We start from the raw sequence: 27,836 nt of genomic DNA on the forward strand, positions 1-27,836 counted from the left end.
AGTGTGGTGAAACTTTTAACAGAGCTGATTACAGTGAATTCTCTCTTTAGTATATTGGCTCTGCACATTTTTTGGCTTTTGTAGGAAATCAAATGGACGAATAGCCGACGGCATTTTGCAAGGAATTTGCTTGTGCAGCTCTATGTTCCCTTGATAAACGAAATTTTATTCAATTTATATTTTTAAACAAACTTAAATGTACATTCAAACATAGATACAGTGGTCACAAAGTTTATTGGTACACCCTGCGTAGTACGTAAAAGACTTAAGCTTTGCGCAAAATATTTGCTGTGACAATACATTTGTTTTGGGTCGCTCAAGAGCTCCAAGAAAAGCAGGCAGACGTAGCAAAATGCTGCAAACATTTATTCGTACATTCTCAGCTCATATTGCTGCAAAAGTAACAGTAAAAATCGTTTGTGTTTTTGCTAATATTGCTGAAAACGAAATAATATAGGTTTTTTTAGTTTTTCTCGTTGATTCAGTTTCAGTTGCGCTTAATGTCTCGACTAAAAGTGGCAAAATAGGACGAATTGCGGATTTACCATTAGAAATGCGTAAAATTGTTATTAAATTGTACATGGAAAACAAGTCTCTGCGCGAAATCGACAAAAAATTGGCAAATCGCATTATACAGTGCAAAGTGTTATTGCTAATTACGTTAATACTGGTAAATTGCAAGCCAATCACCACCAAGCCGGATGGCGAAAAATATTGACTTCACGTGCGGAACGCAACATAGTAGCATCAGTCGCTCAAAATCCCAAAATAACCTCTATGATTCTATGACGAGATATTCGAGAGTCTTTGCATAAAAAAGTAAGCCCACAAACAGTCCGTAATTGTCTGCATACCGCTGGTTATCATTGAAGAGTGACACGCCGCAAGCCCTACATTTTAGATATTAACAGAAAGCAGAGACTGGAGCTCACCAAAAGCTATATACAGTGAGTCACACTCAAAAATGGACACTTTATACTCATATGAAAACTTTTAACTGCAATAAGAAACTACAAACATATTTAAATTCATTTCTGTTTATTTATGTATACTAACATATTAGAAGTACAATTACAACAACAAACTCCCCTTCTAACAAAAACAATAACAATATATATTATAAGTACTCAAAATGGGACAGTTAGAATTCATCGGCGAAATACCGTTATCTAATGAGTGCAAAAACATAAGATATATAGGATTATTCAATAGGTGCGCTTGAACTTTTTTCCAATAGGGAGGGCGAACGACGAAATATTTTTTATTTTTCGCTTGTCATTTGTAAACTTCATTAGTATACATTTCATCATGGAACGCTACACACTTGAGCAACGATTGCAAATCGTGCAAATTTTTTATGAAAATAATCTTTCCGTTGCTGCTATTTTAAGAGCATTACGGCCATTTTACGGACCATTTAACAAGCCGTCCCGTTTTGGGGTTATGTGAAGTCCTTGGTCTACAGTAACAAGCCGGCGACGATTTGTGAGCTCAGAGCCAATATTGAACGCGAAATTGCTGGAATTTCGGCCGATTTATGCAAAAGAGTGGTCGAAAATTGGGTTCAACGATTGGACTTCGTAAAACGTGCACGCGGTGGTCATGCAAAAGAAATCGAATTTCATACTTAAATGTATATGTTCAAACTCGATAATAAAAAAAAATTAGTTAAAAAAGTCAAACCGTTTGTGTTTTATTCAAAAAAGTTCAAAAGTTGAAGCGCTCTTACTGAAAAACCCTATATATAGTAGGTAGGTAGCAAAGATGGCAAGAGTACCCCAGGTACACTGCAAGTAGCATTTGCGTGCCGTTTTGATACCATAATGTAGACCACTACTTGTGAAAAGATTTAGGGAAGAGAAAAACCGTTTACAGCCATCCAGTGCTGTTGATGTAGTGGAGGAGAGAAAAGGGAGCTAGGCTGGAGAATTTCTTCAAATCATCCCCAAAGGGCACGCTAAGGTATCTCAAGCGCCTAGCCGCCAGAGCTGGACATTTGCAGAGAAAGCGTTATACAGTCCCTTTCTCTGCAGGATCCCCACAGCTTCTGCAAATAGGGGTTAGCGAAAAACGTTGCCTGTTTCCGGCAGCAGACCGAAATGCTGGCTGATTTAGAGTAAGCCCCCGCTCCCACTCCAGACTCCATCTTGGATCCGTCAGTGAACACCGAAGTATCTATATCCATACCGACTCTCCCCTCTTTTCAATCCTGCCTGCTCGGAAAGATAGCTCTAGCACAACCCTCAAAGCACAGTTTGCAGATGTAGAGGTCAGTGCGAAGAGCAGAGAAGAAGATCTGCTTCAAGATGCTACTATGTCCTACAGGAAGTTGTCTCCAAAGGCCAATCTCCTTCAATTTAATAGCACTCTGGGCACCAATGGATTTAACCTGCAGATCCACAGGAAGAAAGTGCAGAACAACGTTGAGCGCAGCAGTGGGACATGTTCTACAAGCATCAGTGATGCCCACACATGCAGTTCTCTGAACTCTCTCTAGTTTAGTGGTGTTGTAACCCTTCTGTAACCCAAACTAGGCAACCGTATGTCAAACTTGGCAGAACCACTAAGTAGTACATCGAAAGTACGACACGTGGCTTGAGACCTCATTTTTTGCCGAACATAGATTTACAGGTGTAGAAAGCTATATTGGCCTTCTTAACTCGATTTTCTTTATGCAGCTTCCAGTGGAGCTTGGGGTCAAGTATTACACCAAGATACTTGACTTCCGATGAGAGAGTAAGACGCTGGTTGATTAGTCTTGGAAGCCTAAAGAGAGGCTTGTGTTTTCTGGTGAATAACATTAACTCCGTTTTGTCAGAGTTGACTCTGAGACCGCGACTGGCAGCCCTCCTATTAAGTGTAGCCAGTGCACCTTCCAAAATTTCAGCCATTACTGATGGGAAGGGACCTGAGACCATTAGGACCAAGTCATCGGCATATGCTACCACCTTTACCCCACCCCTATTTAAGCGAGTTAAATCTTCATCCATAGCTACTAGCCAAAGGAGGGACGAGAGGACGCCACCCTGCGGTGTACCCCTATGTACAAACCTAGTGATTCTATCCCTTGCCACAGCCATAGGTCTTTCTACCCCTAGCATATTTAGAGCAGTGCCAATTGACTCAGCCGTAATATTATGAAAGGCGCCCTCTATGTCTATAAAGGCCGCCAAAGTGAACTGTTTTCCCTCCAGAGATTTCTCTACGGTCCCTACTACCTCATGTAAGGCTGATAGAGCGTGTTGGGCTGGAGAAAGTCTGGTTTCAAAGAGCTCTCGGATGTGATAGTCGATCCCTAAACCTTGAGAATTACAGGTCTGAAGTCCTTGGCCAGGACGTGGCCCCTCCTTCCTGCCTTAGGAATGAAGACCACCTTGGTTTTCTTCCAGTTTGAAGGAACGTGGTTTAGCGAGATACACGCCCAAAAAATCTTTTGAAGAACGGAAACTACCAAGGTTTTAGTCTTCTGAAGCAATTCTGGCATGATATCATCGATACCTGGAGATTTGAAAGGGGAAAAGCTCTCGATTGCCAAGTTTATTCTGTTGACGGACAGGACTGGTGTCAGGAACATCTCAGGGAACCCCTCCTGTCGGTTTCGCGTTACAGACTGGAGCAATTGAATTTTCCGGGAAATGGGCATCAATAAGGATTTTTGAAGATTCGCTTGCAGATTCAGCCCACTCCTCATTCTCTCTTTTGACAAGAGTGTTACAAGAGTGGTCCTTGGATAGGACCCTGCTGTGTATGGCCGATTCTTTTACGGATTCCATGGATTCGCAGTACTTTTTCCAAGAGTTGCGCTTCGCATCTCTAATGGCTTTTTTATACTCTTTAAAAATTTCTCGGTAACTTTGAAAGTTCCTTATTTGATAACATTTTTGAGGACTAACCTTATCTTTCAAGTCGGTCAGCGTCTCACTCCACCAGGGAGGAAAGTCCTTCTTGCTGAAGGATACTGGACAGGCCACTTTAAAGGCAGTCTGATAGGACCTCTCTAAGTGTCTAGCTTGCGTGTCCAGTTGTTCCCTAGTGGTAGTCAAAAACTCACTCTTGTTCAGCTTCTTGCAGAAAACCCTTTGGAAAAGAGACCAGTCAGTTATTTTAGGGTTCATAAGTGGTAACAAGGTTTACCGAATGAAATCGATTTCGAAGAGGATCATCCTGTGGTCCGAAAAGATTTCTTCCGGGAAACCGTCCAATTTTCAACCCTAACAGCAAATGAGTTTGTCGAAAGAGAAATATCAAGAACTAACCTCTTGATATTTCCGATGCCGGGAAAACAAAAATTGGCGTGTTGCTCTTGTTCCAGATAAGTAAATTATGGCTAAGTATAAAATCAAATAGAGACTCACCCCGTTCATTGATCTCGCTGCTGCCCAAATGGTGTGTATGGCATTCAAGTCGCATCCGATCAGGATGTTCTCTTTCTTGGGATGGAGAGTATCCACTAAATGCTGAGTCTCCTCTGGAGGCGCCGATCTGTCATAGGCCATGTAGGCCGACACCAAGCAGAAGCAACTGCCACTGGATCGTTCTACCCAGACCACAGTCACATCCGGTGAACTGAAGTTTGATAGCAAAAAGGTATTAATTGTGTTTCTAACTAGAATACAGGCCCTAGGCTTACCATTAGCTTGGACATAAAATAGGTCATAGGATCTGTCCCTCAGTCCTATGATTTTTTGCTGCCAGATCCAAGGCTCCTGTATCAGGCAGACATCGATGTCCTCCTCACGGAGGGTGACTGGTATGTTATCGGTGGCTAGTTTAGAGTGACGAAGGTTAATTTGAACTACTTTAAGCCAACTGCTCTAAAATTCTAGCTCGTGGTCGCCTTGGAATTTCTGAGGCAGGGATGAGCTTTAGCGAAAGCCCTTCCCAGGTGTTGCTAACCGTAGCAAGGCTCTTCTCCAGAAACTCCTTCGAGAACTGATTGACACATTTTATAACCCGACAACCTTGACAGATTTCACCGGAGTCGAAGAGAGGTGCTGGTCCCTTATTGTCTATGAGGTGTCTGACGACCATACTCAATAGCTTTCCCTCAATAGCATCCCAAAGGGGCAATACCAACCTTCGACTATTGGTTTCTGCTTCCACGAGGGCAACTTGGAGCTGATCCCTGGCCACCTCACTGTAAGCTGACCTCGCGGCCGCGGCTGCCCCCCTGGTTGAAGGGCCTTCAGCCCCCTGGGCTGATGAGTATTTGCTATTTTTGGCCTCGCGTCTACACACATCCTGAGAGCGGTTACTTTTAGCCGAGATCCGTGCCGATTTAGGCTGTTGTGGCTGGTTAAGTTTTGCTGCGGTCGCGGCCTCATACTCACTGATTGCGGCCTCGCAATTAAAACGGTCCTCGACATCCCGCTCGTGCGCTTTACCGGCTTGTTCATTCTTGGCAATCTTTGCTAGAATGAATTTCGCCCTCAGGTAACCCGCCTTGAGCAGGGCACCGGATGACTTCTTATTTTTCTTCTTGGTGACCTTCGCAGTGGTCACCGGGGCATCATTGCCAGGGGTCGCCTTGGCGGCCTTGCTAGAGGCCCCCAAGGAAACCTTTTCAGAGGCCGCCTTGATTACCTCACCAGAGGTCGTCTTGGAAGCCGACTGAAGTAGGCTTGGTCTAAGAAGCGGGGTGCTGTGTCTTGCACCTCTCGTACATGATTCGACAATCGTTTCCTGGCTGGAGGCCAGTAGATCGTCCTCAGAGAGCGTACCCAGCACACTCTCAGTTTTATCCTTAACTTCTTCTTTTTCTTAATTTATGTTTGACTCCATTCGCTATTTGGTCCCACGAGTAGGCACGGAAGGGGTCGTCCGCCACGGCAGAGTCGGCATGCCTAGGTAAGGCACTTAATACAACCGACCTTGGCTGGGCATCGGAGGGGACCGTTAAAGACTGGTTATTTAGACACTACCAGCCATGCAGCTCTCGGCTCGGGTACCTCGACACCTTAGCTTAAAGAGCTGACAAGGTTATACCGCCTTGTCACCGGTCGACAGAGCCTCGTTAGCGAAAACAAGGAGTACCAAGTCCAGGACATCAAGTTCTGGACAGTGGGTAGAGGTGGCCATTTGGAGAAGAGTGGATATATTGTTCGCATCACTTTCTCATCTAACCCTCCTAAGATTTACTTAGTATAAATAAAAAACTAATCTTTATTCGAGTGTGTGGAACTGTGCAAAGCATTCAGGACAGAGAGACATATTGTATGAAATTCACTTAAATCAAGCCCTTCGGTTGCATCCCTATCGACGGCATCGGCTTGCGAAATTCTTATTTCCATGATGTGGTTTGTGATCACCTGCAGATAATCGGATTCATCCACCTTGCGTATTTTTTACGCTTCGTTTTATACTCTGCCTATTGGATCGACAATAAATTAGACCGTTTGCAATCTCAATTTTGAATTCCAGTAATTCCTTTCGGCCGCCGTAGCTGAATTGGTTGGTGCGTGCCTACCATACGGAATTCACAGAGAGAACGTAAGTAGGTTCGAATCTCGGTGAAACACCAAAATTAAGAAAAACATTTTTCTAATAGCGGTCGCCCCTCGGCAGGCAATGGCAAACCTCCAAGTGTATTTCTGCCATCAAAAAGCTTCTCATAAAAATATCTGCCGTTCGGAGTCGGCTTGAAACTCTAGGTCCCTTCATTTGTGGAACAACATCAAGACGCACACCACAAATAGGAGCTCGGCCAAACACCCAAAACGGGTGTACGCGCCAATTATATATATATATATATATACATATAATTCATTTTTATCAGAAGGATGCATCTCTTTCCCCAAGATCCAGGCATTCACAGCCGAAATGTTCAGCATATGCTAGAAGATTCGGATGTACTATACAATCTGTGGTTAGTGGTATAATGTCAATAGAGGGCCACTAATGAGTCCATGAGGTTTACCTATCGTTTTATTGTATTCTTTAACGATTGCTCAATAAATTGTTTCGTTTTGCTGCAGTGGCGACGTACGTCCTTAGGTTGTCCTATACCGACGTACGTGGACAATAATTGTACACACTTATTATCGTACTAACGAATCACTGAGATATTAATGTTTGACGTAACGTTGAATGATGAACCACGGCCTTCTCTTTTAAAAACTTGTTCACTCTTTCTTCTTCTTCTTAATTGGCGCTATAACCGCTTAAGCGATTTTGGCTGAGTTTAACAAAGCGCGCCAGTCGTTTCTTTCTCGTGCTAACCGGCGCCAGTTGGACACACCAAGTGAAGTCAAGTCCTTCTCCACCTGATCTTTCCAACGCAGAGGAGGCCGCTCTCTTCCTCTGCTACCACCAGCTGATACCGCATCGAATACTTTCAAAGCCGGAGCGTTTGTATCCATTCGGACGACATGACCCAGCCAACGTAGCCGCTGGATCTTTATTCGCTGCGCTATGTCTATGTCGTCGTAAAGCTCATACAGCTCATCGTTCCATCGTCTGCGATATTCGCTGTTGCCAACGTGCAAAGGTCCAAAAATCTTACGCAGAATCTTTCTATCGAACACTCCAAGCGTCGCTTCACTCTTTAGCTTTGCATAAATCTTCGAATTTTTTCAAAGCGGTAGAGAGGCGTGCCATTAGCAATGACGCCACAACGCAAGCCGGAGTTCTCAATACATCTTTCACTAGGGTATTTTATATATGACGTTATTAAATTTATGCCGAGAAAGATTCGCATTTCACCTATATTCGGGAAGAACGAAGAACAATGCAATATATAACGTTTCATTTCTGCGGTAATCATTGTCTGCATTTCGAAAAGAATAAAAAATACTCCAACTCCCTGTCATGTTTACTTTGTTTTCTCCTTTGAATGTTTCTGAACAATCTTCGTTATTCCTCTCCGAGTAGGGGAGGGTATTTCGAGTTCTTATATTGAATACAGTTCTTTTCTTGCCATATTGAACCTTTTTGATAAAAAGTTGTTGTAAAGAATTCATAATGGATTGTTGTAAAAAGGCAGAAATATATCCAGAAAATGAAGAAAATGATACGAAAATTAGGCTGTCCACATATGTGTACGTTTCCAAATATTTCCCCATTTCTTAAATTATACACATACATACATACATTCTGTCAAAACAATATTGGGAATCGTTCATTTAAAAAGACATATGTACATATGTCTAAAAATTTTTTGCTGGATTGTTGGTACAACTGTTCTCTATAGTGTCGCAGAGTTTGAGCGTGATCTGTCAATTAGCTTGTTTTTGGCATTTAACTACATATAGTATATCAGTCAACCGTAGGTGCGCTCTGCGATTTTCAATATGGATAAAAATACCGAACAAAGAATTTATCTTAAATTTAATGTTTTGAACGGGATTTCGTATGCCGATTTGCCCCGATGAAAACGTCGACAAACTCAACGAAATGGTGCTGGAAAACCATCATTTAAGTTTGAGGGGTTAGCTCGTGACCTTAGCGTGTCTCACGAATCGATTCGCAACATTTTAGACCATTAATTGGGCATGAGAGGAGTAGCTGCTCGACTCGTTCCAAGAGGTTTGAATTTCTTTCAAAAAATTCATCGGAAGAAGGTGGCTGAAGACATGCTTGAGCAAGTGAATTCGGACCCAACGTTTAACCCGCGCATCATAACAGGTGATGAGTTTGACATGCAAACCAGTCAACAGGTGGCTGAATCGCGCTATCCACATGAGCCGAAACGCCAAGAAACCACGTCGAAGTCGGTCAAAAGTGAAAGTCAAGCTACTCGTTTTCTTTGATTATAATGGTGTTGAGAACTGGGAATTCGTTCCAAATGGTTCTACGGTAAATGCGACGTTTGAGAGAGAATGTGCGTAGGAAACGGCCCAATTTGTGGAAAGAAAACTCATGGATCTGCACCATGATAATGCACCGTCTCATAAGGCTCATTTCGTGACACTTTTTTGACCAAAAACTCGACTCCTGTGACTTTTTCCTTTTCCCAAAACTTAAATTGCCACTACGCGGACGCCGCTTTGAGTTGATAGAGGCCATTAAGGATAATTCGCTGAAGGAGCTAAAGAAGATCTCTTCAAACGCGTTTAAAAGGTGCTTTGATAACTGGACTAATCGTTGGCATACGTGTATTGCTTCGAGTGGAGCCTATTTTGAAGGCGAAAAAATAAATTTTGATGATTAAACAATTACTTGCGTTTTATTGAACAATTCCCGGTACTTTTTTGACAGAATATATGTGTACAAACTGTCAAGAGCACAGAGGAATGTTACAATGTTTTGTATGTTTGATTGTCACGGGAAGTATTGGCCAATTAAAACAGGGCTTCTTAAACTGTGGGTCGCGACCCCCAGGGGGGTCGCGAGACTACTGAAAGGAGGAAGAAATTAATTTTTTAAACTTAAAAGCACAAGAAGAATTTGCCGAATTAACAAGTGATACTACCTTCCGACTCAGATTTTTTTAAGTGCCTGTGCATGAATTTTGGATAGAAATCAAATCAGAATATCCCCTACTATCGGAAATGGCAATGAACAAATTACTGCCATACATAAATATGAATCAGCCTTTTCCACATTAACTTACATAAAATCAAAATACCGTTCAACTTTAATAAACGTTGAAAATTTATTACGATCTGCACTAACTCAAATTGAGCCTAGATTTAATTATTTGTGTAAAAATAAACAATCACATCCGTCACATTAATATTGTTTGATGTTAATAATATGTTTTTATTAAAAAAATTGTTAGAAAAGTTTATTTTTTCTATTGAATAAATATATATATAGTTTTATGTCATTCTATTTATTGTGTTTTATTACGACCGATATCCCGTCAACGTTTCCAATTATATATATGTGAAATGAATGGGTACGTATTCGCTAATCCTTATTTTATTTACATTGTAAAATAGTGCGATATTACATCTACATCTACGGTTAATATATATTTCATTATATGGAGGAGGGGGTCGTTTAAAATTTCCTAAGCTTGAAGGGGGTCGCTATATAAAAAAGTTTAAGAAGCCCTGAATTAGAAAACAAAGAATGAATTCTTGTTTCATTCTGTGCTGACAGACACATGAACACGGCGAAAGAAAAAAAAAAACACCAGTCTAACGGTTAGACGCGATAGAAGTGAAACCTTCCGTAAAACAAACTGAGAGAGAATAAGACGAAAGCAGCATTAGGAGCAAGATAATTATAGGTTCATTATAATATTGCTATAACGTTCATATTTTATTTTCTTCATTTTATTATTATTCATCCTCAATGTTTTCAATTTCAACAAATGATACGAGTGGCTTATGATAGCTAAAATATGATACAAATGCTTTCGATGTTGTCAACATATCTTTGAAATACCGCGTCAAATGTTGTTTTTGATCGTGTTGTCGATTCAGTGCGATTGTTACACATTTTTAAATTGAATGTTGTATTGAGAACGTCAATTAAAGGAACCGCTGTGTCTAATGCAAAATTTACGTTAAAATCGCCACTTAAAATCATTGGAACTTTATTGTAATCTTTTCTAAGTATCCACGATACTTCTGGTGTATACTTTATTAAATTTTCGTGAATGAATTCCGTGATGTTATTTATTGATTTTTTTTCTGTCGATATTCACGACACTTTTCTGCATTATTTTTCGGCGTAATTGCGGTAAATATTTAAAAATGAAAATATTTACGAATATAAAAATACACACGCGGTTGCTATTAAGAGCGTCCCCAGCAAAACCTGCGTGACCGAAACTCTAACACAATTACATTTGTTTGAATGTTACAAACACATATGCACGCAGGTTTTGCTGGGGCGTGACCGAAACTCTAACACAATTACACATATGCACTCGTATTTGTTTGAAAATCGACTTTTTTTTTGGTTCTCCGTCACCTTTGGAAAATGTGTAAACAGTAAGCAAACTTTATTCATATATTTTTCCTCATTTTTGCATCAGTAAAATTAAACAAACGCCGTAGCCGAATGGGTTGGTGTGTGACTACTATTCAGAATTCACAGAGAGAACGTCAGTTCGAATCTCGGTGAAAACACCAAAATTAAGGAAAACTATTTTTCTAATAGCGCTCACCCCTCAGCAGGCAATGGCAAAACACCGAGTGTATTTCTGCCATGAAAAAAAGCTCCTCATAAACATATCATAAAATAAAATAAAATAACTGTATAAAAAAAATTTTTTTCTTGTGATTCGAACCAAGGATTTTGGATCGGAAGCTCACATTGCTAGCCGCTCGGCTATCGCGCCATGCTGTCGGCGCTGGCCTAAAAGTTATTTAGTTCGTCGCTACGTGTATATGTAATATTCGTAGCCAAGAGTGTCGCTTTTTTCGTTTCACTTTTTCTCAAATCACTCCCAACGATTCTAAAGAAGTTTTCACTTCAAAAATCAGCCTATTTACCGATACCACCTTTAATACATAGATTCGCCTTTGAAGAGAACAGAACAACTAAAAAGGCAGAGCCAACTTTATGTTTCTAAATTTTAAACCAAAATCAAGAAACATTTTCAAATTCTTGTACAGATATGTGTATGAAAATCGCGAGCGGGTTAATTTATAACTGCATCAATTACCCATTAAACTTCTGCATTGCCTTAGTATTATGAACTTTGTAATATTTTTTTGTTGTTTGTTGGGTAGGCCTACACATGTACGCGAATGGATACGAACATATTTACATATGTACATCTATGTTGATGAAAAAAAACAAAAGCACATTTTTAATTAAAAATTGACGTCAGTGTAGGTAAGTAAAACAATAAATAAGGCCACATAAGAAACAAAAGGTACCCAGTTGATATTATCGCTTCAATTTATTTAAACAGCCAATAGTTGATTGGGAGTTCGTTGACAGTTCAATACAAGGAGAGACAAAAGTTTAGTATTCAGCTGCCGCCACCTTTGTGCGGGACCTCTAAGCATTTGGATAAAAGTTGAAAATATTGTAGGTCTAGGTAGATATGATGCCTATACAGGGGACTTAAATTGTAAAAAAAAACGTTATATGTACATACGAGTACATACCTTTCTCAACCATCCTGACCATATGCTTTTAGAATTCATATTATGCATTAAGGTACTTAAAGTTAACATGTTAGTGTTTTTATGTAATTTTTTTTTCTTTTGTTTTAATGTAAAACTAGAAAAAATAAAAAAATAATCCTTAACTCACTTAATTTTTTTTGTATACGTTGCACACATGATTCAATTATTAAAGGTTTGCTCACTTGTGGCATTAAAGTTCTGACCCTCCCTTACAAAAAGTCGCATTTAAGAAAGTGGAAAAATGAAATACTTTTCGGTAAAAGGTTGCTACCCCGTAAGTGCTTTTTTACTTATGTAAGTGTAAACAAATTTAAATTAATATTTGAATGTATATAAATAACATACTGTATGGTCATTGTAAATGTGCTTATATTTTGTATATGTAAATATCGGCCGCCGTAGCCAAACAGGTTGGTGCGTGAATACCATTCGGAATTCACAGAGAGAACGTAGGTTCGAATTTCGGTGAAACACCAAAATTAAGAAAACGGTTTTTCTAATAGCGGTCGCCCTTCGGCAGGCAATGGCAAACCTCAGAGTGTATTTCTGCCATGAAAAAGCTCCTCATAAAAAATATCTGCCGTTCGGAGTCGGATTAAAACTGTAGTCCCTCCATTTTGTTGAACAACATCAACACACCACAAATAGGAGGAGGAGCTCGGCCAAACACCCAGAAAGGGTGTACGCGCCAATTATATATATATATATATATAAATATATAAATATTTTTATGTACAAATAAATATATAATATAAAATGATACAAATGGAAATTGCGAAATGTGAGATCAAAACAAAAAAGGTTTACTTAATCCCATAAATATATTATGTGAATTAATTTTTAAATTTAAAACCTATCGCGAAGTTTCGCCAATATTAAGCTATTACGTTACCAAAGCAGTATGACTCTAATGAATTTTTTCATAGGAGAAGCGGATTCACCACAAATTTAGTTGACAAAACAAATTTTGAACGTACTCACACCTTACCAAACTACACTACTGCACTAATGCTGAAAACAGTCACTGACGTATCGTAGTCTTTTACCGCAGCCCCTAGAGAGCACAAAATTGAGCAAAACTCATCCCGTGGAGAACAACTGCGTTCTTTTAGTTACATATTTACACAATAAATCGGTTTGTGTGCGTTTGTGGTTGGTTGTATCTACACAATGTTGCCATTGATATTTTTGCTTATAAACTTTTTCACACATCCGCGTTATCAGTTACAATTTTTCATACCGCAGATGGTTTTTATTATGAGCTTTTTCGTGGTTTGTCATTGCCTGTCGAGGGTATAATAATAATTCATTTATATAAGAAGAAGAAGTTCTGAGGTTCGGAGGCGAGATAGAAAAATTGTAGGTTTCTCTATTTATAGAAAATATCAAGACGCACGCCACAAAAAGGAGGAAGGACTTGTTGTATATTGCTTGTTACGCATTGCTAAACGAACTTTTGTAGGTAATTTATGTATTTTCAAATCAACTTAAAGTAGACCAAGGCATTCCGCATAGCTCGAAAAAAATGCTGAAACTATGATATCCTGAATTAAGCGCTATGTCAGGCTGTATTCCATATCGTACTGATCCTGGACATACCGAGTAAGTTCTTGCTCATAAGCAGAGCCTTTTGAAAACGAATTTCTAGAATTAGTAAGCCAGTGCCAAGGAAGCCGATTTGCAAAGATTTGTCACGAGAAAGCTGCTTACTGAGCAAACCTTTTATTATTCGATCATGGGTTGCACATAGGGTAAGACTCCGTCAGAAAATATGAGATTTGCAAGTGGTCTTTCGATTTCTTTGAAACTTTGGGAAATATTAGTTCTAGGTAAGATACATTCGAGCCTAAAAGGATTTTGAAAAATTTTCAAAATTGAGTCATCTACGCCATGTTGAAAATCGGGACCGTGTTTTTTTCAAAAATCAATATTTTTTTAACCGTTGGATGGATTTCAATGCAATTTACAGACAATATAGAAACAAATAAGTAGTTTAAATTAGTATTATGTTAAAAAAAAAGTTTCGAAATTTTGACCAAAAAAAAGTCAAAAAAATTGTTTGAATCAATTTTTAGTTGATTTGGCCAGTTTTTTAGATTTTCTGTTATACACGTAACGATTCCTTATGATTTAACCTTTATTTTGAAAAAAAAAATTTTATGGTGTCTATAATAGTTCTCGAGATATTGCGATTTTAGTGGAAGCGCGCATCGTGAAGTTCGCGGTTACGCAGCGCGGGAGTAGAAAAACGCGCACAGACCTGCAGCAGTCTGCTCCAGTCACTTCATACAGGAACACATAACGCAGCGCGAACCGTGCGTGCGTACGCGAACCGTGCGTGCGCGCTTCCACTAAAATCGCAATATCTCGAGAACTATTATAGACACCATAAAATTTTTTTTTTCAAAATAAAGGTTAAATCATAAGGAATCGTTACGTGTATAACAGAAAATCTAAAAAACTGGCCAAATCAACTAAAAATTGATTCAAACAATTTTTTTGACTTTTTTTTGGTCAAAATTTCGAAACTTTTTTTTTAACATAATACTAATTTAAACTACTTATTTGTTTCTATATTGTCTGTAAATTGCATTGAAATCCATCCAACGGTTAAAAAAATATTGATTTTTGAAAAAAACACGGTCCCGATTTTCAACATGGCGTAGATGACTCAATTTTGAAAATTTTTCAAAATCCTTTTAGGCTCGAATGTATCTTACCTAGAACTAATATTTCCCAAAGTTTCAAAGAAATCGAAAGACCACTTGCAAATCTCATATTTTCTGACGGAGTCTTACCCCATACATAAATGTAAAGCCTGTGAAAAGACGAAAGAACCAAATTTTTTTCATTAAATTTCGTTAAAAATTGTCCAAGGAATGGGCAACACTTTTAAGAAAGGTATGTGTGTTGTTTATTTTAAATTTATGTCCTCTGCACGTGTATTTATGTCACCTATAAAAAAAAAAAAATAATTAAAAGTGATTTAAAATGTCTAATTTTTACCTCGTGGCAGCCATCTTGAGTTACTTAATAAATCCTTGAAGTCCTTTTAGGAAATCTACTTTTTATTTCAGAGTGAATTCTAAAGAAAAAGTACTCAAAAGCATAGAAATTTAACTTTTACAAAAAAGATAGTAGGCGATACTGATTTTGTTGTGCCACAAAACGTGGCTTGCTCACGGGCCGTTAAGTTTGTTCATATGCTAAAAGACAAAATGAAAAGAAAAGATTGGGTCAAAACGTACGGCACTTCAATGAAACTATACGAAAAAGTTTGCGTGTATAATTTTTCATCAACAGATTACGAGATCAGGCCAGGTCGGAGGATACCGAAGTTGGCTAGTGATGCTCTTCCGATGCCTATCGAAATTTCGCTTTGCTGCCGGTAGACGCTTCTACGTAAACATGTTAAATTCTTTTTATTTTAAAAAGGGTAGATTTATTTAAACGAAGTTTTATTCAAATCATAAAAAAAAGTAAGATGTACAAACAAAAATACCATGAAATACAGTATGTATATAATGAACTCGGTAACTAGGCACATATACATACATAGATCCCAATCACATGCATTGCCAATATGTGGCAAATTCACGGGCATGGTTATCATTCATAAAATAACATAAAAACTCTTAACTAAACTAAAACTACCTTTGTTAAATTGAAGTGCATTTGGATATTGCCGTAAGTTTCATTAATAGAAGGTACAATACATAGCAGTATTAACTTCTTTACACTTGTAAGTATAGCATTCCGAAATAAAAGTTATTATTTTTTTCTTTCGATGCATGTACTTCAGTATCATCTGACCTAACGACAGAATAATCTTCATGATGAATCGTCGTGCTCACTTTAATCAAATCTTGGCTACCATTTAACAACAATTTAGTAAGAATTTCTCATGTTATGCCACGTTTTTTCATTACAGCTTCTAATACGAGGGGTGCCTTTTATATTTCGGGATTTGGCAACCCTGGTATTGCAATCTGGCAACTGACAGCTGTATCGCAAAGTTTGACATTTTTTGGCTTTTACGTACTCAGAACGTTTTGAAATACCAGCGCTATTTGTGTTGTTTACAGTAACTTAAAAGATTCATCTCGGTCCAAAAATGGAATTAAATCGTGAACATTTTCGTGCGTTTATTTTTTACAACTTTCGACGTGGATTAACTCAGCAACATTGCATGGATGAACTTAATTCACTTTTTGGCGATGAAGCTCCATCAAGGATCAGTGTTTATCGATGGTATGGTGAATTCAATCGTGGTCGTAGCTCACTCCAAGACGAATTTCGTGAAGGTCGTCCAAAATCAGTTGTTGTTCCGAAAACCATTGATGCTGTGCGCGAACTGATATTTCAAGATCGTCATGTGACCTATCGTGAGATTGAGACAATCTTAGGCGTTAGTGGGACCAGCATACATTCAATATTGCATAAACATTTGACTGTCAAACAAATTTGTTCGCGTTGGATCCCACACAATTTGTCAATCGCTCAAAAAAAGGCTCGTGTCGATTGGTCGAAGGAAATGCCCAAAAAATACGATCACGGGGCTTCGAAACACGTCTATGACATCGTGATAGGTGATGAATCATGGATTTACGCGTATGAGCCCGAAAGTAAACATCAGTCGACTGTATGGGTGTTTCAAGATAAGCCAAATCCAACAAAAGTTGTTCGCGCACGAAGCACTTCCAAGCAAATGGTCGCCTGTTTTTTCGGAAAAACTGGACATGTCGCAACCGTACCACTAGAACAACGCAGAACAGTAAATTCTGAGTGGTACACAACCATTTGTTTGCCAGTTGTCTTCCAAGAAATTAAGAAAACCAATCGCCAAAGACAGATCACTCTTCACCAGGACAATGCGAGCTCTCACACATCGGCTCAAACAACTGCATTTTTGAGCACCCAAAACATCGAATTAATGGGTCATCGGCCGTATAGTCCTGACTTGGCACCGAATGACTTCTTTTTATTCCCGTACGTAAAAACAAACTGAGAGGTCAACGTTTTTCGACACCTGAAGAAGCGGTTGCGGCATTCAGAATGCATGTTTTGGAGGTACCTCATTCAGAGTGGCAAAGGTGCTTCGACAATTGGTTCAAACGCATGCAAAAGTGTATGGAGAATATTTTGAAAAACAATAAAGTGATTTTCGATGATTAAAATTTGTTTTTGTTCTCTAATCCCGAAATATAAAAGGCACCCCTAGTAATTCAGCTGTATCAGCCCATACAACCTGTTTTTGCTTTTACATATTTTCTCAGTATCAAAGTCATGGATAGTATTTTTGTAAATATTTTCGAGCAATTTACTCAGACACGCAATCGCGATAACGGAACGCTTATAAAATTAATTAATTTCTTCATATCATTAGCTTAATCTATAATTATCTAAACTTGCAGTAATGAAACCAATCTTTTCTTTTTTTCCGGATTAGCAGTTTAATGCAAGCCCTGGTTTAAACTGTAATTTGTGTGTTTACTTTTTTATATACTATACATATTATACTATATATTTAATATTATTATATTAATTTTGTAATTGTATTTTAAGATAACAGATAATGAGGTGACGACATATTATTGAAAAAAGAGGATGCGGGAAAATAAATTGCTTTATGTGTTTGTATATCTATATTTCAGACGCCAGCAGCCAATTCCATTGTCTCGATATTGACAAGCTGCGAAACATTGCTGCACATTTCGATAAGAATGCAAAAAAACAGAGAAAAAATTACGTGAATGCACTATTGGCACTATTTAAAATTGAAATGCAAGCAAATCTGTGAAAAAAATGGTTTGAAATTGGTTTGAGCTATCATATTTATATATAATATTAAGTGAAATTATGTTTATGTAAGGTACATATATTTAAGTATCAGTAAGCTAAAGCAAAATAAAAATTTAAACTACGATTAAAAAATGCAACATTTAATTTTTTATAACTTAAAAATAGTTAACAAACAAAAATTAGTTCAAGCATAACGGACGATTGTATCGAAAAAAGCTCTGAACGATCAAAACTACATGCGCCAGCAATAAAAGCGTATGTGGATAGCAACCATTGGTCTTAAACCGAGAAATGTATTGTTTTCATAATACTGTATGATTTTTATTGATTGCGAAGTTGATTGTTTATATATTTATCTCAGCTTAAGAAGCAGGCAGCAATCAAGCCGACGTCCACACAGGGAGCAAAATACCAGTAGTGCGATTCACTAACTTTCGATTCTAACTATTTGACAATTGTTATTTTTGTATACAATATTTGTCTTTTGCACTAACGATCGTGGTATTCACAAACTTATGTAACTACTACTGTAACACTAAACAACTGTATTATTATATGCCTTTTCGCCAAGAATTAACAAGTGGCTTATAGATGAAGCAACTGGTACAAAAAAACATATGTTGGCAACGCCTTCAATTACATCTGTTGGCAAGGCAGTGCGTCTAATGAGCTATAGCCATACCCGCTAGCGGAGAATCTTACTCGAGAACTTTGTTGTTGCTTTGGCATGCAAATTTTTCGTCAAGTTAATCGAGCATATACATATATAGCGAGCGGGGAAATGGCGAATAGAAGAGGCCTTATATTTATTCAAACTGATAGAGAGTGGCATCTTTGCCAATTAAACATCAAAATGAGCGAATAACGCGAAGAAGAATAACAAAAAGGCAAACTAGCCAAGCTGTTAAATCAAATAGTGTTTTTTTTCGATTATACTTGCATAAGGTACGTAAAATGAAAGAATTGTTCATTTAAAATTAATATTTACTTAATACTTTTTGTACGCATAACGCTTTAGGATATCAACGACAGCTTTTAAAAGAAGCCGTGTCACAGCCGAGCAATTCGAAAAAAAATGTCTTATGCCGCTTGTTCCACTTGGATCATAGAAAAACTCAACTTGGCTCATCGATATTCTACATTGCCCAACTACGGGCAACGCAGCTAGAAACTAGTAACGTAAAGGCAGAATTTAGAATTCTATTAGCTTGAAGGTTACAAACAGTCAAAATCGCTGTTATTCTGGAACCTCGAAGATGACTGTCAGACTAAGAAATTAGGTCCCCAGTCAAGTTTGGAGTTAACCGTGTTCCACATAACCATGTTCCGTCACATCAATAAACCAAATTATTCAACGGCAAGAGACTTGCTGTTAAAATGTAATCGATCAACAATTTACAAGACAAATACAATGGCGAGGTGTTTTGATTCTGAGCAATCAACTCATTCTAAGCGACCAAGAATGATAGAGAAGATTGCGTCTTCCGAATAAAAGCCCATCAATAAACAAACGAAAGGAGTAGGCGAAAGCAATGGAAACTACCAAAAAAACAGAAGGTCCGCATAAAAACGTAAAACAACTGCATTTGGAGGACTTATATTAATTTGTGCATTAATTTGTTTAGTTTTAATCGCATAAATCACAATATTACGAAGGGAGCTGACGTCAGACTTGCCAAAATCGCGAAAAATAAAGTAACTGTTACTTACTTACTGTTCTAATGGTGCCACCTCTACTACTCAATTTGCCTTACTAAGCGACAAGAAATTTAAATTTAAATCACGGTGAATTGAGTGTTTGTGTGTGTATAATTTCTTGTGGTTGGTAGTTTAAATTACTTTCGCCTACTTTTCCTCTGCTCTTCTAACCGACTGCGGTAGGATTTGCGGGACGTCGTGAAGATACGATTGCAAGAAACGGACCACTAAGATTTTCCAAATGACTCTGCCATTCTTCACTTGTGATTCCGCACTCCGTGATTTCTATGCTGACGAACTAATCTGAACTCTACCACCTTTGTAATCGCTTAGCTTGATTGTGGAGAATTAAGGATTTTCTCTAAAACGAATTTTTTTCACAATTCTCCGCACAATAGACTGCCACCTTACGTAAAACACGGAGTAAGGCAATTTATATGCCAAAGCTTCAGGGAAGGTCTGTGTAATTAAAAACTTCTTTGCTTTGCTTTATTTGCGCGCCATTAAGGGGTAACACCACTGTAGAAATTTCAAAAAATTGATTTTTTTTTTATAAGCTTAAAAAATTCGTTGAACCTTTTAAAATACAGAACAAAAAGTTGTATACGTTACCGAAGTCTATTTCATAAATATTTTTTTAACCAAGCGTTAGTGACTGCTACCTAACGACTTCTCCAAATTTCCAAACTTTAAACGCGTTTTTCTCAAAACACGTTTTCTGAAATTGGCACGCAGCATAACTCAAACAATTTTAAATATTTTTAATCAGGTTTTTCACTACGTCTGTATAATAACCTTCTTAAGAGAAGAGCGTAGGGGATTTTCGATAGATTAATTTAAACGATTGTTATAATTATTTAAGTGCCGTTTTTTTAGTCCAAAATAGAGTTTTTTCCTTCAAATGCTTGCTAATTCCACAAAAATAAATATTTTTTAAATCCCCTACCTGTTTCTCTAGCTATTCTTATCTAGATTAAGAAAAAAAATGTTTCTTTGTTCCAGATTAAAATTTGCACCCTCTGTGCTGCGTGCCGCGGAGCTCCTTCAAGAGAAACCACATTACAAAAATGTCTCCAATGCCGCCATTTTGTAAAATTTTTCGATCAAACTTTGTAGTTTTGTATTTTAGTATATAAGTAATAACTTCCCAAATCAGAGTGATTGTTTCCCCTTTCCTTCTATACAAAAAAATTCTTTAAAAATCGTGTTTATTTTACGCGTGTACAGTGGTGTTACCCCTTAATAGAAAAATTTTACTGTCAAGAGATTTTGATTTCAAGAATGTTTTCTGTCATATGAAATTGACCTAATTTATGTAAAACTATTGCTAGTCTTGGCTAACAAGCACTTACTGATTCGGGTTTGTTGTCAGCCCAAAAACGGAGAAGTGAGAATTTTATTCCTCCTGAAAAAAGCTTTGGAAAAGCAAAAATATTCTTCAGATTTCATCTCCTTTTCTAAATGATTGCACTTTAACATACTTAATAATTTTAATGACTTAGGCTTTGTGAAAACTTAAATTTGACGGCATAACCCCCATCATCTTGCAGTCCTACTCGAACCAGCAACTTTGTTACATAAAATTCATAGTCTTCTTGGGATAAAAAGTCCTAATATGAAATATTACTTTTCTGCTTTTACACTCTCTTGCACTGAAGATAGCAGATAAGTAGTTCGCATTTGGATAAATCGTACTAGTTCTGAAACAGAAATATCTTTTACTGCTCTGCAGGGTACGCGTACATGGACATACATACATATGTATAGACAGCCAGAATGCCAGCCATCATATTATGTTATATACAATTTTTGTATACGTACGTATGTCCGTCCAAATCTGTACATTTATTTTCTATTAATTTCAATGAGTGCGATATGAGGCTACCTCTTAGTGAGCGGAGCATTTGTGGCATCATTCACGGATTTTAATTGGAGCAATGTGGTTGTTTCGAAACGTAGTGCAGTGAGTGTATAGCAAATCAAAACAGTCAACGGGTAAAAGCGTAGAGACGAATTTGTTGTCAGAAACGTACTATATGCAGCATATACTTAAATAAGTGTTTGAAAAAAAAAAAACAAAAATAAATTTGTGAAGCAACGGTAAGCATTTCATATTGCTTACGCAATACAAGAACTTATTCTTGGAACATGTAAGAGTATGTATGTATGTATATATGTACATATTTCTTTTGTGCTGCATTCAAAGAAATAAAAAAATAAGAAATCTACTAAGCCAAAAATGCATATTCACCCGAGCTCGCCCAACGTGGACTTTAATCCAACAATTCAGACGGAAGAAAATGCCGCCATCAAAATACAAGCTGGATTTCGTGGTTATCGCGTAAGAAAGCAGATGCAACATCAGCCACAAGCCAATGCACCAAATGGTCAATCTCAGCGCTGTCAGCAGAAAATTCAGGAACCGTTCCATACGAGCATAAATATTCCTACTCCACAAAATATCACCTCAACCTCGAGTTCAAATAGATCAACTCCAGACATTGAGAATCGATGTGCAACAAAAATACAAGCAAGTGTCCGAGGATTTTTGGTACGAAAACAGCAAAAGGTTGCTATTAATGCAGCAACAAAAATACAAGCGAGCTTTCGTGGATTTAAAGCGCGCAAAGAGACAGATAAATTGAAACAGAAATAAAACTAATTTAAATTCCAATTCTGCGCATTATCGGCTGTGTGCCATTTGATGGCGTCAGTTAAGATTTATTTCTATTCCTCTTCATTGAAATCGTTTAAGCGCTATGTACTCCGATACATGTATATTTGTATGTATAAATATAAATTTAAGATATAACTCACTTTTGTATAATACGCAATAACAATAATAGTTGTAGAATCCCCGTCAATTTAACCTATGCATATGCATACGCTAAGAACTTAAAATTATATATAATACATACATCAATAGCTTTTTAAGTTTGGGTGCCTCTGGATGGATATGTCGAGTGTTAGCTTGTTAGAAAGTGTGAGCGTTTAAGTTTTTACGCTTCATATATGTATGTATGCATATATGTAGCTTTAATGGCAAGACATATTTCTTACTTAAATGTTCGTCAATGATAACATATCTGTCAAAATAAATAATGATGTTCAATACATATATACGAACATCCATATGTTTCGTCATTCTTATTTATTTTTAACTACTGAAGGTGAGTCAAAGCTTCCTACACTTTGTTAACAACTCATATCATATAATTAAATACATATACTTATATGTATATACCGGGTTGGTGTCGAAATTCTGTATGTACAAAATTCTAAAAACAAAATTCTGCTTTTTAAAATTCTGCTTTTTTAAAATTCTGCTTTTTTAAAATTCTGCTTTCTAAAATTCTGCTTTCAAAATTCTGTATTACAAAATTCTGTATTCAAATATAATGTTAACAATGTTAAAGAGGTAATGTAATTATTTAATTTATTATTATTATTATTTTTTATTATTATTCGAGATATTAAATAAAAAATAATAATAATAATAATAATTTTTTCTTCAGTTCGATAGAATCCACAGTATTTTTGCGTAGAACTCCTTTTCGCGTGGGCGGCCTTTGGCCGCGCTTCAAAAAAATAACCTTCATCAGTCCAACTCCGGCTACGCAATCCACAGTATTTTTGCGTAGAACTCCTTTCCGTGTTAAAACCATTGAGGCCTTCCAGCCTTTTTTTATTCAATATCTCGAAAACTAAGCGAGATATCAAAAAATTTTACTCCTTCATTTCGTTTTCTTTTGTCGAGTTCTATAAGAATCCGCCATAAGATTGCGGCGCCACGGAAACAGCAGAATCCCCTCGTACATATGTATGTACATACCTACATTAATTATAGTTGATAACAGTTATACATTGGTATGTATATACATATGTTTGCAATCAAATATTACCTGGAGATGAGAACTTTGACTCTCTTCTTGTATGACGAAAATCACAAAACTTGAATAAAGCAGAATTTTTCGCATTAAACCTGCAGAATTTTGAAAAAGCAGAATTTTAGAAAGCAGAATTTTAAAAAGCAGAATTTTAAAAAAGCAGAATTTTTTTGCAATTTACAGAATTTTGTCACCCAGAATTTTGTAATACAGAATAATGACACGCTCCCGTATATACCGTATTGTGCTAAATCAGATAAAAGACACTTTCATTCATATAAATTTTAAATCAAATTAACATTAAATATATTTATTTTAAATTAAAAATGTGACCACCTTTTGCCTTGACTATAGCCGGTCCAGAGACGAATCGCAAGCTGCCCGAATGTGACTTGCAGGTATGTTGTTTTCAGTGCCTCGAAACTGGTGAATCTTGCTCTCCAAAATGGCCCAAAGAGAATAATCCATCGGATTCGCGTCTGGTGAATTTGAGAGCCATTGTGTTCACGTTATGAAGTTCGGAACGTTGGTTTTTAGGCATTCTTGGTTCACTCGAGCTTTGTGAGATGGTACCGAGTCCTGTTAAAACGTTCATGGTCTGCCACCAAAATGTTTGCCTGCCAAAGCTTCAAAGCAACCTCCAGAATACTTTCCCGATAGACACTTGACTACATTGTGCCCATATTCCCAACCATTGAAGCACTTCATTAACATTGGCTTCATGTTTTGGTCTTAGTTGCTGTTGAATTGGTGAAGTGGGTGCTACTGATGTACTTCCGACAACAACTTTGGTAAGTGCAACATCGTTGAGACCCCTGATGATGTGCCTGGTAGTGGATACATCGTTCAATAGTCGATAGTGGATACTATTCCAAGTGGTGTTCGCCCTTTTTACGTGTGCGCTTCATAAGCGACCTTAAATGCGACTAGTAGTGCGATTCACTAATTTTTAGCGATTCGACAATTATTATTTTTGCCTACAGTATTTGCCGTTTGCCCTAACGATTTTGCTATTCACAAACTTATGCTAACTAACACTTAATATCCGTATTTTTGTATTTATTCAAAGTGATAGAGAAAATCAAAATGAGCTCAATAGTTGCATGTTTGAGTGCTTCTTCAATTATATTTCCACAAAGTAAGTATATTAAAATAAAATAATTCTTTATTTGAAAAATATTTACTTAATACTTTTTCTACATATGATATTTAGGATATCAAAAAAGCTGCGCCACAGCCGAGCAACTCAATCAAAAATTTCTTTTGGTGCTTGCCGCCAAAAAAATGCAGTGCAACTAGAGCCTTGTAATAAAAACGCAGAATTTAGAATTCAATTAGCTTGATGATTGCAAGATTTACCTACTTTTCTGTCGGAATCGGTGTTATTCTGGAACTTCTAAGATGATTGTCAACCTGAAAAATTAGGTCCTCAGTCAAGTCTGGAGTTAACCGGAATAGTTATTGGAACTTCCCAGCAACCAAATAGAAAGGATTGTCCATATGCCGGAGCAAACGTCGATCCACTGCTCGAGAGTTCACGACTACCTCTCCACACGATAAGTCATAGGCCAAATACTCGAAACACCGGGCTCGAAAACTAAATATTTCTGCATCCAGCCACTTAAGGTATCCAGCCTTTTCTAAAACTATTGGATTGCCTTTGTAATTCATTCATGCTATCTTTGAGCTCCATGGAGCCTATTTCATCAACACCCGAAACTTCTTGACATCTTAGTTACTTGGTTCCTGTTCTTCGCAAATCTTTAGCTCTTAACAATGTTCAACTGACTGAACTATCAACTTGAATTTAAAAATAATGTGTAGCTGGAAAAGTAGGCAGTTCCAGAAGCTATTTGGGGTAACTATGACACTGTAATGTCAGAAACAGTCACCGGAGTGACACCAGGCAACCAATTTCCAAGAGGGTACTGGCAAATCGCTGCCGAAGGTGAAATAAGACCTTGCGGGAACACGAAAACTACCGACCAATCACAATCGCTGGAAACGATTTAAGGCTTCCGGGTGATTTAGCGTTCGGAGAGGTGTCATTCTTGCAATGGATGAAGGTAGCCATTGGATAACACGAAATGTGAACTACAGCATCATGTGAGGCAAGATAGTTAGTAATAGAATGAAAGATCGATTTGGCCGAGCTGTGAACCCCGAAGGATTTAGTGAAGGTATCTTAATACTTCTTTATAATCCGGAAAGAAAAAACGGGGCTTCTCCAAAACTGCAAATATCCTGGGAATACCCATACAAAGTGATTAAAAGAATGATGTAGTGTACCGTATACAGCATTGCAAAACTGGATAGGTGAAAGACAAAGTAGTTTATCTGAAGATATTGGCTCTGCTTGGATCGAATATTTGGGTCTCAAATCGAGACGAATCATGAACACACGCGGATCGTCTGGCAACAAACGAATGATACTAAACCAAATAGGAATGCAAGACGACAGGACAGAAGTTTCCAGAAAAGACGAGTTGCCACATTTAAAAATTACTATAGATGTTTAGAACAATGCAAGTTTATTTGAGAAAAACGTTACAGTATAATTATAACATTTCATTGTCGAAAAAAATGAAAGCGTTGACTACTTTTTACTTCACCTAAAATGTTTACTCCTTTGAAAGACGTTTAGATGTTTTTCTGCTTTCGTCGGCGCTTTTGTTTCTTTTACGCATATGCTTTGGAATGACACGAAAAATTTCGGAATCGATTTGAACAGGCATTGAATTTTGTCTCATCGAAAGCCATTTTAATTTGTACGAGGTATGTTCTGGCACATTTCTTTCTGGAAAAAAGATAATGCATTGTTATCATTGATATAATAAATAAGTTCAAATGTACATTAATATACTATTGTAAATATATAATATATATATTTATTTGTATGATTACGTGTGTACATTTGTATTTGTATTCGTACCTGTAAACTTATATTGTATATGTGCAAGCCCGCAACCAGCATTTTTTTCACAGGGGGAGTTTTGAATAAAATCTCCTCAATGTTCTAAAAAAAATTAAATAAAAAACAAATAACCCCGTTATTTAATGAAAGCAAATTAAATCCAAATCACAAAGGAGAAAATAAATATAAAATTTGATCGTTGTCAGCGAATTTTTTTATAATTTTATCCATTTTTTGCCAATAATTTAATTTTGTTCTATGAAAAGTGATTGCTAAAAAGTCCTCTCCCGAGGGAAATTGTAAATTAAAACTCAAGCAAATCCTATAGAAGCAACTTTTCTATATCGAAAGTGCATAAAAACAAGCCAGTGAATTGTGCTGCAAAAATAGTGAATAGTGCTACAAAAACAACAAAAAAAAATTAAAGTCACCTGCGAGATCCACTCAATCAGTTGAATATGCGGCCTAAAAGTATGCAAACTTATATGGTTTCTATTAAGAGTTGCCAAAGGACTTTTCAACCTAATAATAATTTAAGGGGGGACCCTCATTTATCGGGTCAAAAAAATCGATTTTTTGGAAATAATTTTAATCTATTCTACAACTATTTAAGAATATACTTTCAAAATTTCAAGTCGATATCTGTATTTTTGAAGGAGTGACAAAATTTTTAACAGGACGCGACGGGTGGCCTGATCGCCTGTATCCAAAACTTTAAACGCGTTTTTCTCGAAACATCATTTTTCGATTTTGTGTACACAATTGAGAACGCTGTATTGAACCAATCAGGCTTTATAATAGCTCATTTTAAAGATAATTAAATTGTTTTCAATGTGACATTAAGTGTTTTTTTAAAAAAAAAAGATTTTCATATTTTTTTGTAATTTTAAAGTCAATTTTTATGCATGAAAAATCACTTTTAACATAAAACTGGGTAAAAAATATCAATTTCGACATTTTTTTTTTAAATCAAAATGTCACATCGAAGGTATTATCCTAAAGTTTTAAAAAAAATTTGGTTTTTTTATTTCAGAAAAAAATTCAGAGCGCTAGAATGTACACAGATAGAATGAGGTGCCATGGACGAGGAGTATATTTCCATACTTAAAATGTTTTTTTCTTCTCCGAAAATTTTTGTAGACAGTGAAGACATTTATTAAAGTACTTTATGAATTACAAAACGTTTGAAGTTATTTTACCTGAGAAAAAAATTCCCAAAAATGATGCATTTTTCGACCGTCTAAATGAGGGTCCCCCCTTAAAAAAACGTGGAAATTGGTCACTCCCCGCCCAAAGAGGGTGGCCTCTTACAACTAAAACAACCACAATAATAAAAATAACCACTACAACAATTACAGCAACAAAATCAACAATACACTACCCTAGGGAAAAACGCAAATGTCTCAACAAAGGGAACCACATCAACATCAGTCACAAAAGCAATATTCATCTGGCTCGGGACAGACCCCAAATTCTTCGAGCACGAAATGCTTTACCCCTACA

General features: G+C 37.1%; 1 protein-coding gene and 1 long non-coding RNA gene across 2 annotated transcripts; one reads left to right on the forward strand and one right to left on the reverse strand.

Annotated features, from left to right (window-relative positions):
* Positions 1 to 21,416: 21,416 nt before the first annotated feature.
* LOC129248412 (abnormal spindle-like microcephaly-associated protein homolog) lies at positions 21,417 to 22,666 on the forward strand. The gene is made up of 2 exons (XM_054887957.1): positions 21,417 to 21,632; positions 21,739 to 22,666. Exon 2 carries the CDS (start codon positions 21,772 to 21,774, stop codon positions 22,186 to 22,188), a length of 417 nt encoding a protein of 138 aa, XP_054743932.1. The 5' UTR covers positions 21,417 to 21,632; positions 21,739 to 21,771; the 3' UTR covers positions 22,189 to 22,666.
* Positions 22,667 to 26,002: 3,336 nt separating this feature from the next.
* On the reverse strand, positions 26,003 to 26,796 carry LOC129239857 (uncharacterized). The gene is made up of 3 exons (XR_008581967.1): positions 26,765 to 26,796; positions 26,352 to 26,435; positions 26,003 to 26,216 (listed from the first exon to the last, which is right to left on the reverse strand). It is a non-coding gene; the product is annotated as an uncharacterized LOC129239857 (long non-coding RNA).
* Between the last annotated feature and the right edge of the window lie 1,040 nt (positions 26,797 to 27,836).

Source organism: Anastrepha obliqua, chromosome 1 (assembly GCF_027943255.1).
Source record: "Anastrepha obliqua isolate idAnaObli1 chromosome 1, idAnaObli1_1.0, whole genome shotgun sequence".
NCBI lineage: Eukaryota > Metazoa > Arthropoda > Insecta > Diptera > Tephritidae > Anastrepha > Anastrepha obliqua.